General features: G+C 46.2%; 1 protein-coding gene across 2 annotated transcripts in view; it reads right to left on the bottom strand.

Moving 5' to 3' along the window:
- The window catches only part of LOC308173400 (RNA-binding motif, single-stranded-interacting protein 2-like), a 36,591-nt gene that overhangs the window by 19,311 nt on the left and 2,968 nt on the right, over window positions 1-14,312 (bottom strand). For both annotated transcript variants that reach the window (XM_080548418.1, XM_080548417.1), the window contains exon 2: window positions 5,438-5,598. In XM_080548418.1, coding sequence (XP_080404544.1) covers window positions 5,438-5,598 — 161 coding nt within the window. The remainder of the gene's footprint in view (window positions 1-5,437; window positions 5,599-14,312) is intronic.

Here is a 14,312-nt window from a genome sequence, read left to right as displayed (position 1 = left end):
CTGGTGGAGGTAGAACACCAGGGGAGGCTGGTGGAGGTAGAACACCAGGGGAGGCTGGTGGAGGTAGAACACCAGGGGAGGCTGGTGGAGGTAGAACACCAGGGGAGGCTGGTGGAGGTAGAACACCAGGGGAGGCTGGGGGAGGTAGAACACCAGGGGAGGCTGGGGGAGGTAGAACACCAGGGAAGGCTGGTGGAGGTAGAACACCAGGGGAGGCTGGGGGAGGTAGAACACCAGGGGAGGCTGGTGGAGGTAGAACACCAGGGGAGGCTGGTGGAGGTAGAACACCAGGGGAGGCTGGTGGAGGTAGAACACCAGGGGAGGCTGGGGGAGGTAGAACACCAGGGGAGGCTGGTGGAGGTAGAACACCAGGGGAGGCTGGTGGAGGTAGAACACCAGGGGAGGCTGGTGGAGGTAGAACACCAGGGGAGGCTGGGGGAGGTAGAACACCAGGGGAGGCTGGTGGAGGTAGAACACCAGGGGAGGCTGGTGGAGGTAGAACACCAGGGGAGGCTGGTGGAGGTAGAACACCAGGGGAGGCTGGCAGAGGTAGAACACCAGACGACGGGGCTCATTGTAATGCATGAAATGGAATGAGGAACTGTCAAACACATTCCTCCTCATGCATTACAATGAGCCCTGTCCTCCCGTTTTCGACCTCCACCAGCCTCCACTGGGACGCACCACACGCACGTCAGCATTGCGTTATTGTTGATGCTGCTGATTTACAAATATAGAGAAAAAACCTCCTCTGACATTCAGTACACCACCACCACCACAACAACAACAACATGTCCATGTAAAACAGCTAGCAGACTGTCGATAAAGTATTGGTATTCTGATGGCACGGATGATCTGTGAACCCCCTGTCACCTCTCTCCCACTCCACGGGAGCTTAAACATTTGTTTACAGGAGATAAATCATTCCTGGAACACAGCGATCGGCCCCGACTCGCGTGAGATCAACCAGTTCGCTACCGACACAGAGGTCCACAGGGCTCTGCAGCGAGTGGGTGGTGCTGTGGGAGGAGGGGGGGAACTATCAGGATAAGGTTCAAGGGATTGAAGAAAAGAGTGTCTGTTTTTTCGCTAATATCCTAGAGGTTTGAGCGTGTGTTTTTGGAACTAGCCTCCAGTTGCAAGAGAGGCTGAGTTGTTTGTAGAGGTTGACTTTGTGGGTGTAGTAAGTCTTGGTTTTCTACTGCTGAGTCTCTGCAGTCTCTCTCTGGCGAGGGAGGTTACGTCAGGACATTAGAAGGAGGTTTTCCCCTTTCTGGCCCCTTCTCTCACTGTCTGCCTCCCACTCTTCTTTCTTTCTCCCTCCCTCCCTCCCTCCCTCCCGCCCTATACTCGCCTTTAACCTGCATTACTTGGATGTTCTTTTTCTTCCCTTCCCTCTTATCCATCTCTATCTCTTTTATCTATCTCTTCTCACAGTAGTCTTTCTCACCTTGTTCGGAAAGCCTGGGGAGGTTCAAGGCAGGAATTCGCTACAGAGGGGTGGAGACCTGTAATGTGCTCGTCACACTCCTAACCAATGAACGGGCAGCTCAAAACGGGAAACAGCCAATCGTTTTTCACCGATCCCCACGTGGGTCAGTGGAGGCTGGCGACTTCAAACGTTTAGGAGGATGAGAGACTCACGACATAGAGGCAGCAGAGATGGCAAAGCTTATTCCAAACATTGTCTTTTTTTTCTGAGTGGGGCAGTCCCACTCATATTTGGATGGGTGAGAGAGAGAGAGAGAGAGAGAGAGAGAGAGAGAGAGAGAGAGAGAGAGAGAGAGAGAAGGGATGACATGCAGGATATGTGCGCGGTCAGAATCGAACCCTGCGGTTACATGGTCGACGCTTACTGTGTTACGCCACCAAGCGCCCCTTCCAACCATTATCTAAGACTAACTCTATTTTTTGTTATATATATATATATACAGTATGTTACGGTACATGTGGGAATACGGTACATGTGGGAAAAATAGGGTTAGACATGCCAGCATGTACTAAGTCGACGTAGCACCTAACCCTAACCCTAGTTTTCCCACATGTACCGTCTTCCCACATGTACCGTAACATATATATTTAGAGTAAAATATTATGTGGAATGCGAATGTGAAAAGGCCAATTCAGCGAGGGAATAACAGTGTTCAGGACAGACTCATCATCAAAGGGTGGGATGATGTAGAGAAGAGAAGAAGAAAGGAAGAGATTTTCCATGCAATCAACTTGTCAATCAATTGTTGTGGAATTTGGTATTTTCTGCTCTAGGCACAGATGAGCTCAGCTCTACGGCTCAGTGCAGGACAGGATTCGACTGTGAGACGAACACCACAAACATGGTTGTGTGTTAGCTAGATAGTTCTCTCACTGGTTAGTAGGGGGCCCACCCGCTGTGCCGACGGACCACGATGCCAACGGACCACGATGCCGACAGTTCATTAGCGGATTTCTGCGAGAGCTGACAAGACGGTACATGTGGGAAAACTAGGGTTAGGGTTAGGTGCTAGGGTGCTACGGTTAAGGTTAGGGTTGGGGTTAGGGGTAGGGATAGGATTAGGGTTAGGGTTAGACATGCCAGCATGTACCAAGTCGACGTAGCACCTAACCCTAACCGTAGTTTTCCCACATGTACCGTCTTCCCACATGTACCGTAACAGAGAAGCGGAGAGCATTCACATGCAGGGAGTGCTGTCGGCACAACGGCCCGTCGGCATATTGATGCGGCACCGGTTAGTAGAACCATTTATGTGAAAATCGGACAATAGAAACCCAAAAACGAAAACGAAAAATAATCTCCTTCTCTGATTAAATAAACGTGTAAAAAGTTAGATTTGCCTCTCTCAATAAATCTCTCTGTTTCTCTCTCCTGAAGATTGCGCCAGAAAAGAGCTGAGGCAACTCAGCGAACATAGCTGAACTATGATGTTGATTAGATGGTCAGGAGGTCAGGTTGCCATATTTGGATCTCTGCAAGCAGATGTTAGAGAGTTTTATATCTTTTTTATTGAATTAGATTTTCTCCAAATTCGAAGAGAGAACCATACTCCTCTTCTCATCTTAATGGACCGGCTTTCAGTGACGTGGGTAGTGTTCCAACAACCAAATTATAACTCCATAAAAAATAAAAACCACGCCAGGAACATCCATTTTCACCAAAAAATGACGTAGCTGGCTAGCAATGTTGATTGGCTGACACAGACTAATTAGCTATTTTCAAGACTAACAAAAACAAAAAAAGAGAGGGGGTTGTTGTTCTTGAAAAACATCTGCTCACCAAAGATTCCCCAGACCAAAGGAGGCATGAGAACAATGTGATTATGTGGTATGGCAATGCAAGACTACATCTGTCAATCCCCTGCTTTTCCTTCAAACATTTCTTGACTTGTAATCAAGCGACGATTCAAAGTGCCCACATTACCACTTTCTACTAGAAAAGCCTTTTTGTCAACTTCCATATGTCTTAATTCTGACGCATACCATCACTAATACACTGAAGGCTGGGATGAATTCCATTGTCCCTAAGGGTTATTATCTGTACATGAATCTACATATTATGTCAAACACATTTGATCGCAGTCCAAGGATGATAAAGAATGGCTTGTTATGAAGCCAAAATCAATTGCTTTCCTACTCCACGAAGGTTGGAAACACCAGCTCGATGTCAACACTGCTGACTTAAGCGTATTGCTTTTTCAGCACTTGCATTGTATGCTGAAGATGTGCATTGTACACGGAACAATTGACGGCCTTGGTGGGTTCGTAGTTGTCAGGGGCAACATTAACTAAATACAGCAGAGTAGGCATGAGAGGGAAAAAGTACAGAGCCACAAACCTTGTGGCAACACAAGCATGTATCACTGCCAACCATAACACAGGAAAGGCCAACTCCAGCTCTGATCAGAGTGTCAATGTCGAAATGTCTCTAATAGTATCTTTAAACCATGTTCCCACTATTCTTCGTTAGAACACAGTAACTACTCTTGTAACAACTGTGCATTAAAGTGTTATTACATAGTAAGTTAGTACGTGCTTGGTTATTGTAGAAATAAGGAAATGTTTGGAATTACAGTGGAATTAGGTTCCTTGTATCTATGACCTGACCTTATCTATCCAAACCTGGGGCCGGTTGCATAAAGATCGACCCAGTCTTAGACTTAGATCTCACTCTCTCAGTCTCGCTAGGGAGGCACCCTGACATTTTCCTGTTGCATAAAGCTCACCTATGAGTGACTTAAGTAACGGCCAAGCTCCACCTGCTGCGTTGCGTCAACTCGCCATCGACGTTGCGTCAACTTCCCGTTGTCCAAGCTCCACCTGCAGCGTTATGTCAACGTTCTACTCTAGCTCCACTGGCATTTTTTGTATACGGGAGTAATTTCACCCTTGCAATTATGACATGCAATTATGTCCACAACAATAACAACATCATACAGAACATTTTCCAATCAGGGTAATATTTTATCTACATATTCCCAAATAGATAGTTGCTAGTTCAGTAGATGTTCAACTAACTGTCAACAACATTTCAACTAACTAACCACTAATCCTAAACCTTGCCCTAACCTTAAATCTAACCCTATCCTTAACCATAAATCTAGTTACATATCAACAGCAACAACTAGTCGCATATAAAAAATAATATTTTTCGACCTCAAGGATCAGCCGTTCGTCGTCCATTCCTGCAACAAGAGTTCACCACAGGTGCGGTGATTGACGCCCCACGGCGCCCACGTGGGGCGTCTCATTGTGACGTCTGCGTCCATCCACCGTCAAAAATCTAACTTTTTTGAAAGTCTACTTTGGACGCAGCCATCGGACGCAACGCTGACGCAACGCAACGCAGCAGGTGGAGCACCTTTCATTGATTACAATGCATTTGATCCCAATTTCGGACGCAACGCACATTAGACGCAACGCTCGATGGCCATGGTGGAGCTTGGCCGTAAGACTGACTTCGATAGCCTGTCACGCAATGCATTCTAGGTAAAATCAGACACTTGACAGAAGAAAAAAAAACATGGCGTCCGAAACAGCTAGCCTACACCTAGCGGCGGAAGATATGAGAGATAAACTAAATGTTCTTCTGCTGAAAACGTATGTATGTATATTGGAGGAATATAATGTGGAGAAAAGTGCTACTGCTTAGCCGTTTTAACCAGAGAAGTAGTTTACTGCGCTGGAGTTCTTCAGTGTTAGCTAGCTACTAGTCCTAACCCGTTCCGATAGCAACATAGCTCTTAAATCAAGCTTAGCCAGGGGGAAGGTGGCTACTTTCTAACCTCAAATTAAGTCAGTCTTAATTAGACTAGTCTAACCTGAGAATATAAGACTAGCCTAAGGCTTAGACCAGTTTTAATCTATGTTTATGTAACCGGCCCCAGAACAACCTCATGTGTATCCTACATGTGTAAAAGGAAGAAGGAAGTGAAAAACCACTCACGGTTGGCACAGCTTGACCAGGTCCTGGTCCATGGTCCCAGGGTGAAGACCGCGGATGTAGAGGTTGGTTTTACTCAACTGTTCCCCTCCAATGCTGTTGCTGCTGCTGTTGGTGTTGGGACTGGGGGGCGCCATCTGGTGGCTGGAGGACACATAGGTCGGCTGCAAAACAGAGACAGAGAGACATTCCTGTAAAGGGGCTTTAAAATCAAAAGGGAGGCATTGGAGTGGGAGTGGGGAGTGGGGGGTGGGACATGACATCCATCTCTATCTCGCCAATTAAAGACACGAGGTCCATAGGAATGTATTCAGTCCAGGTATTTGGAAATGTATCATAAATAATTCACAACCTGCATTGAATAGTTACAGCTGTTACCGTTCCGAACGACTCAAACTCAAAGCTTCGCCTTTAGTGAACAGAGCTTCGAAACGGTTCGCTCAAGGAGACAAGACGATTGTGTGAGAGCGGCGTAAAACGATATCATACAGGCCTCATGTCAACACTCACCAATACTACATTCTGAGGGAATCGTGGGGCCCTCTTTTCTACCTACTCCTTATAGGGGAAACGGGCCTCTTTTGCTGCTTGGTTAGTCCATATTGGGCAACTGTTCCTTTTCCTCTATCAAAACGTTCAAACCACAAGAATTCTTCCTCTGTGAAAAACCAACGACTCAAAGAACAACATACTACCAACATCCAGTTAAGTTAAGTCTGATGGAGCTGGATTCTATAATACGTTGTAAGTACGTTGTCTTTCCCTTTTGTTCTTTGTTGAGTAGAAGTCATTCAGTGATTTTTCCCATACCCACCCTAAATGGGGAAGCACTTCTAAACAAAACATCGCCATCTGTTCTGGCTTAGGCTGTCCTCAACTGCTCTTCACCCACCCACAGGTCCAACTCTCTCTCCCCACTCCCCAACAATAGAGAGTAACCTTCGCTGGGATACAACTATGTTCCCAAAAAAACCAACAATAACGAAAACACACAATAGAGACCTCTAAGTGAGTTCAGCTCCGTTCTTAACGGTCCAAGGTCCGTACGTTAATAGACAACACGTATCTACAGTCGGTACGTCACCGCGGAGGGGAAACGAGGAGAACTCTGAGGGATTATTAACAAAACGCTCCTAGAGAGAGAGAGAGAGAGAGAGAGAGAGAGAGAGAGAGAGAGAGAGAGAGAGAGAGAGAGAGAGAGAGAGAGAGAGAGAGAGAGAGAGAGAGAGAGATCTCCCATCCCCCCTTTCCTCACTTGGGGCTGATGCACGACAGCAACATTCTCATTCTCAGACCTGTTTATAACCGCTTATAACTACCTGCCCTATGCATCATAAACAGCGCTATTAACGGCTATAAAGGCTCTTTTTATAGCGTTTTAATTGGATTCTGGGTGGTGCGCCTACGTGGTTGTGAGTCATTACACATGGGCTCGGGGCGCTGTTGCGCAATCCGCGGATGAGAAACATCACTGTTTCTAATGAATGGGTTTGGAATAGTTGGATTGAAGTATTGTCGGTTCCAGCAGTCTCGAGGATTTGAAAACATTTCACAACTGTTGACTAAAATACTTTTTTTATGAGAGTAATAATGCCTTGAGTCGAGGCTCAGCTCAGCTAGAATGAGCACACGATTTCATTACAGTAAGTTAAGAGATTTCATTGAAGTTACTTTCCCGGCAAAAGGGTGTAGTTTCGAAAACAACACCGTTTCAGCAAACCCCAGGCTCCACGATTACGTGTTTAATGAGAATAAACATGGCAAATGAACAACAACAGAAGCTGGAGTCTGGGAGAGTGAATGAGTGAATGAGCAAGCAAGCTGAAGTGTGTGCGTGGATGTGTGTGCGTATGTGTGTGTGTGCGTGTGTGTGTGTGTGTGCGTGTGCGTGCGTGTGTGTGGGTATGCATATGCGTATCCGTGTGCGTGCGTCTGCGTGTGTATGCGTATGCGTAGTCGTGTGCGTGCGTGTCTGTGCGTGCGTGCGTGCGTGTGTACCTGTGCGTGCTCGCACACGTGCGTGTTCTCTCTCAGTGGCTTTAATCTAATTCCTCAAGTCAGCTGAAGCATTCCATTCAGCCTCACCGTCTCACCACCGCATGTGTCATCGTCTGACTAATGAACAGAACAAACCGCCGTGGTCAGAACGCTCCTTGACTAGTCTGCTCCTCGAGTGCTACAGCAGGGTGTTCTATAAGCCCCCCCCTTCCTCCCCAGGTCTCCTATAGGGGCCTTTCTTCAAACCGTTCTGCCCTCTCTCCTGAAGGGGTGCAGGGGAGGGAGGGATGGATGGAGGGGGGGAGGGATATCTAATTAGACCAGCCCCAGGAGGAAGGGCTCGGCGGGGGGACAATGGGTTAATTTGTTGAGGGGTGAACGGGTCACAGATCAGACTGCCCGTGTTTAGGAATACCCCAGCGGGGGGGGGCGGCGGGGGGGGCAGCGATGCAGAGGGGCCCGAATCAAGAGTGGGGACGAATCCCGCTAATTACTACAACCTATCAACGGTGCACAGGGTCCCTCTTTGTGTGTGTCCCCCTCAAACACCCCTCTCTGACCCCCCGCCCCCCCCACCACCACCACCTTTACAAAACCACGGCTTCTTCGAAAGGCACAGGCTCATTCCTCAGACCTATAATCCCTACTTCCTCTAGCGGTGATTCAGGCCTGAAAGATTCTCTGTGTTTGCTCATGTAAGATGACATGGAGGCATGTCCTGGTCAAATTAAAACACCAAAAGAGACGGGGGGTGGGGAGAGGAGAGGAGGGGGGAGGGGGCGGGTAATCTCCCTCTCTCGCATCTCCCTCTCTCTCTCTCTCCCTCTCTCTCTCCCTCTCTCCCTCCCTGCCCCCCACCTACCACCCTGTGATGTGACCCAGGAGGAGGAAAATATGCTGAAACAGGGTGCCCATTTTCCTGAGAGTACCCAGGACACAGATGGGAGGAGAGCATCGTTACTACTGTACCCTTTAATTCAACCTCCTATGGCGACGCACACAGCAGCTGCGTCAGATCAAAGACGTCTCGCTGCTCTCTGTTTTCTCCAAATGAGGGATCTGACATGAGGCCACAGCAGGTAGGGAGGAGGCGGGTTTGGAGATGTTAGGCTGGAGAGGTTTTTACGTCGTTCCTAACCTAGTTACGGTGCCTGTAAGTTGTTGGAGCTTGTCAAAGATACTGTGAATAGACTACAGACCCATGCGCTCTCACACACGGTGCAGCTTAGCCAACTTCGTCTGTAGCCAAATACGTAGGCCTCGACTCTCTAATCTGCCTCTCGGACCGACCACCTCAATGTGGATTTACCTCAGATTGACGACTTTCTAGACGTCAGAGAGCTCACACACGCACACACACACACACACACACACACACACACACACACACACACAGATAAGACAACAACACCATTTTCCTTCCACATTCACTCGATCTGCAGCCGCTCTCCTGACAATATGTAACAGCAGCTGGCGGAAGCGGGAACAAGTTGGCAGCCAATAAAATGTTCTGACTTTTATTTGAGTTAACGAGGTAGTAGTGGGGATTACTCATCGAATTACTCACCAAAACCGTTGCAATTGCAACATTTCGGCTCGGCTAGCGAGTGTGTCATTGATTTTCAACAACGTGGGAAATCTATTGACATTTTTTCGGAATAAAAGTCTGAACATTTTGATTGGTTGCAGTCCGACTTGTTCCCGGCTTTCACCAGCTACTATCACATATCTATGAAGATGTACTAATTAACTCCATTAACTAATGAATGAATTCATATCTGTGAAGATCCACTATCCACACTTGTGATGCCTAGTTTTCTGTCCTTCGCTGAAATAATTCTTTAAATGTTCCCCCATTCCACACATCCTCCATGAGGGGTGGAGACGGGCCTCTAACAAGCTGTTTCATTGGCCTTCCTGTTCTCCAGGAATCAGGTTGAGGGAATCCTACAGGGCCCAGAATTGTACCTCTTATCACAAGCCCATTTTCCTCCTTACTAGAACAGCCATGAGGGCTCATTTGACCACTGTGAGTAAACAGAAATGGTAAATCTTTGCACTCGATCAAATTTCAGGACCCTCCTTTCAATTACTTTTCCTAGATATGTGCGTTCTACCACCCAGTATCCTTACATTTTCAAAATCACACCAGGATAAGCTAGTATAAAGCTATTTTGCAGTTTTTTTCTGTGTAGGAGGCAGGCTAATATAAAAGACGGGCCAACTAGTGGTCGTTGTGTGTAAATAGCAGCTTTCCATTGTAAAGACTAAGGTCATTTGACCCGAGGCGGCTCTTATAGTAGGTAAAAAAAGGCACGGCTGTTCTAGTGTTAAGATCCCCCACTGTACACTTGTATGCTCTCTCTCTCTCTGTCTCTTGTTCTGTTTCGCCTGTTTCTGTCTCTCTCTTCCTGTCGAGCTTCCTGGGTTTGACCCTGCAGTGACCTCTACAATTCCAGGGATTTCCTGGCGGTTGGGGGTAAGGCAGCTTTCCTGCATCCTGGCTCACTGCTGCCTGAGACTCTCTTGTCCCCTCTTCCAGTAGGTGCGCCCATTGACAGTCTGTCCAGCTGACCGACACACACACACACACACACACACACACACGCACACATGAATGCACACACACACACACACACACACACACACATACACATACACATACACATACACATACACATACACATACACACACACACACACACACACACACACTCATACACGCATACACACTCATGCACACACGCAAACGCACACACACACACACGCAAACACACACACACACACACACACCTCTATGACAGTAAGGCAGCCTCCAGGGATTCATCCGCCTGATAATTCAGTTTAGCTCGTTTAGGAAAATGCTCCATTATTCATATTCTTAAAGAGTTTTTTTTAAGCTCTCTTTTTTTTTTTTTTTACAAAATCATCTCTATTGTAGATGTAAATAGCACTCCAGTGACAGGGAGAGAAGTGAGGAGGACTCTGTGTCCCATAAAATGGAATAACATTGTGGAAAAAGGTTGGATAATCACAATCACAATTTCATATGTCCAACATCTAAAGCCCTGTATCACTATACTGGGAGCTTTGCAGTTTAAAAATAGGGTTATTTAGGCATTTTTGGAGCCTTTGTTTGTTCACTGTGGTGCTGGTAAGTTTCTCAAAACCAAGCAAAAAAAAAGAAGAAAGAAAAACACTAATCTAATAGAAAAAACAGATCTAATAAAAAACTAAACTAATAAAAAACTGAAATTGTGACACCGACTAGTGTTTTGGTCCGCATGTCAGCAACCAATCAAAATGTTCTGACTTTTATTTTGAAACACAGAAATACATTTCAACTTTGTTGAAAATCACAACACAAACTCGCTAGTCAAGCCAAAATATTGGATTCATACAACGCAATGGATTCTGTGAGTAATCCCCACTACTACCTAGTTAACTATAACACTACTTTACATTGTTAGCAGGCTCACAAAACAAGCTGTGTTAGTTGACTAGCGAGTGTGTCGTTGATTTTCAACAACGCGGAAATGTATTCAAATTTTTCAAAAGAAAAGTCTGAACATTAAATCGGACCGAAACACAAGACTGTGTCACAATTGACATTTATGACATTTAGCAGACGCTTTCAACCAAACTTACAAGCCGCTGCGCAACGAACACGTCTAAAGCGAGTGAATCATCAGTCATCGTCAGCTAACACAGACATTTGGTTAACAAAACCTGAACGTATCCTCTAAAGCCCATAAGGAAGGAAACCTAATTGAAAGGACAACTAGACAACTGTATTATCTGATAACAAAATGATACACATCAAAGGACCTTCTTCTACTTCCTGCTCTAATGCGACTGGAAATCAGAGGGCTTGGGTTTTGGAAACAATAAAGCAGGTTTTTCTAACCAGCAGGGCCTAGTTTAGCCTCAGGTAACAGAGCGTGGCTGAACGTCGGTGTTGAGTGTTGGTGAGCTGTGGTCGGGCCCGCCGCCGGGCAGATAGCAGTACGGAGGCAGACAGACAGACAGGACATCCTTTTTCTGTCTCCTACTGATGTTATCACAGTCGTTTTTTGACGAGGCGCGTAGCAGCATTCCAGCCAGGTGACGGTGAACACCAGGCTCCCGCCCAGACTCGTCGGTGAAAACATCTCTTTCTCTTTTTTCCCTTCGCTCTCTCTCTCTCTCTTTATCTTTTTCTCTTTCCTTCCTCTTTATCTCGTTTACTCTCCTCCCTCCTCCTCCCCCCCCCCCCCCTCCCCGCCCTCCACTCTCTTTCCTCTCTCAGTTTCTGCACTCTCAATGATCTCTTTCCTCTCTCTCTTATTTAAACACACACACACACACACACACACACAGACATTGAGATATACACATGTAGGCCCTGTAGCTGGTTCTTCAGCGGGGGCAGGTGGCACAGGCTTGTGGGAATCAGATACCCCCTAAAATCACTGGCTCATAGCCGCAGCCTCGGAGATCTAACAGAATGTGGAGCAGTGAGTGGCTGGCATCACTGCTGCAGTGCCTGGCTTCATATTTCAGACAGCTGTGCTTTCTCCAAGGACTCTCTCTCGCTGTCTCTCTCTCTCTCTCTCTCCCTCTCTCTCCCGCCCTCTCTCTCTCTCTGTCTCTCTCTCTCTCTCTCCTTCTCTCTCTCTCTCTCTCTCTCCCTCTCTCCCTCTCTCCCTCTCTCTGTCTCTCTCTCTCTCTCTCTCCCTCTCTCTCTCTCTCTCTCCCTCTCTCTGTCTCTCTCTCCCTCTCTCCCACCCTCTCTCTCCCCCCCCTCTCTCTCCCCCCCTCTCTCTACCTGCTCACCTTGGAACTGCTCATGCAGCTGGCATAGCGACTGTGAGACCACTTTGGAACCCGTCTGACGCATTAAACAATGACAGAGAGATAGATAAACACACAGCTGGAGCCGGGCCAGCGGGACAAAGGTGACTGCACCGGCCAAGTCCAGTCAGGATCGACCCACTGGAGCGGTACAGCCTGCTAGTATCTTCCCCCATCAGCCACACCAGCCCCCTGCTTACATTACACAACCCTACAGCGGGTCTCATACATTTCCCATTGCAGCCCCATGGCGGGGGCGGTAAACTGTATTTACCGGGCCCGGCGTACTGTACTATGAAACTATATATATATACGCTTCGTTGACTTGACATTCTCCCAGGGATAAAGAATAGTTAGGCTAGTACTTTTTTCTTTAAAATGATGTGAAAGGAAAGACACCTTTTTAAGTGGGTCTTACTCAGGGGTACTTACTATCTGTGGCCTACAAAGGAGACAATATAAGAATATTACAACAAAACAACGCCCAGATACATAATCCACAACAAAGCCAAGACACCCAACTGAAGACGTGCAGTGATACTTAATATAGATCTGAGGAGGAACGGAGGGGGGGAGTGGGGGGGGGGTAGAAAGTGAGAGGTTGTTTTTATGCATGTGTTTCCGGCTAAAGCTGAATAAAAGCATTATTTAAAAACACAAAGTACAAGGAATACTGTACCTAATCAGGCTTCTAGGGTAAATCTCTGGCCATTAAAAAATAATTACAGTATTGTCGATTGGCGCCTGTTACATGCATTTATGACTATGTAATAATAACATTGTTTGTTAGTACCCAAAAACGATTTAACGTTTCTTATTTTCTTACATTGCCTAAAAAGACCTCCACATACATAATGCAAAACTCTTCCACTGTGAAAGACAGTGTGGAGTTCTAAGCCAAGGTCTGCATGCGTAACTCGAATCATTACACAAACGTAGGCGTATTGTGTGCAGATCCTGAGTTAGGATTCCCACCCAAAGAGCTGTTTGCTTTAAATCTTTTAGACCATTAATCATGATTATAATCAATCTATATGTCTTAACTTCAGCCGGTATGGAAAACTACCACAATGAAAGATTGTTCAGTACTACATGTAACAAATCAAATGGATGGAGGCATTCCAAGCAAAAGTTTGAAAACCTGGTAAACACATACCATAATTCCTGTGAACTTCCTATTTAACATTTCAAAAGTTCAACCACTTTTGTTTGGTTGAATGTACAGCATTGTTTTAGATTCCCCAAAAATGCCATTGCTGTCATCTCCCCCGAATCAACACCAAAGGAAGGAACTTGATAGCAAAAAACACAGAAATTGAAGTGAGCATAGCATGGTTCACATGAGGCTTGCATTAGACAGCGTTGGTTGACTTTTCAAAGCTTCGGGAGTTGAAAGTGAAAGTTTGAAATAGTTAATTCAAAGGAAAGGCAGGCAGGGGCTGACTTCCGCCACTCCCCCTCAGGGAATTATGGTGAATAGCCTTTTTGTGGAACAGTCACAGCTCTTCCTTGTAAGAAAATGTCTGTTGTGGTTGATGCTTTTTCACTCCATAAAAACTGCAGAATTTCTCCATCTTTAGGCAATATAAGACATGGCCTCAAAAAGAAAAGGCACCTTAATTTATCTTATTGTAGTGCCTCCCTTAAGTACCTCCTTTTACTAGGAATTGTATAGCCCTAAAGAACAAATAATGTAAACTTCAAAAAGTACAATCGGGAAAATGGCTGCTGACATGTCTTTTTTAGACAAATACAGCACACGTTAACTGAGAACTTAATGTGATTTCGTAATCCAAATAAAAGAGCACAATAGAGAAATACGATCCTTCGGTTTGGACCGACTTGCAACCTCTTGTTCAGTGACGAAACTCCCGACAGCACCAAACCCAATCGGATTTACCTATCTGAGTGAGTGCATTAAGTCTATTTATTTGAGAGAGGAAATTAGGTGCGGGCGGGGGGGGCAGTAACCAAACCCCTTTAACCATCTGGTTGGGTAATCACCTCCCACACACAATGGACTCTTTTTACACCCTTCAGCGGGTTT

The sequence above is a fragment of the Nansenia antarctica genome (genome assembly GCF_963989245.1).
Source record: "Nansenia antarctica genome assembly, chromosome: 18".
NCBI lineage: Eukaryota > Metazoa > Chordata > Actinopteri > Argentiniformes > Microstomatidae > Nansenia > Nansenia antarctica.
The sequence above is the reverse complement of the archived record's forward strand: the minus strand, read 5'-3'. Positions and strand labels throughout refer to the sequence as shown.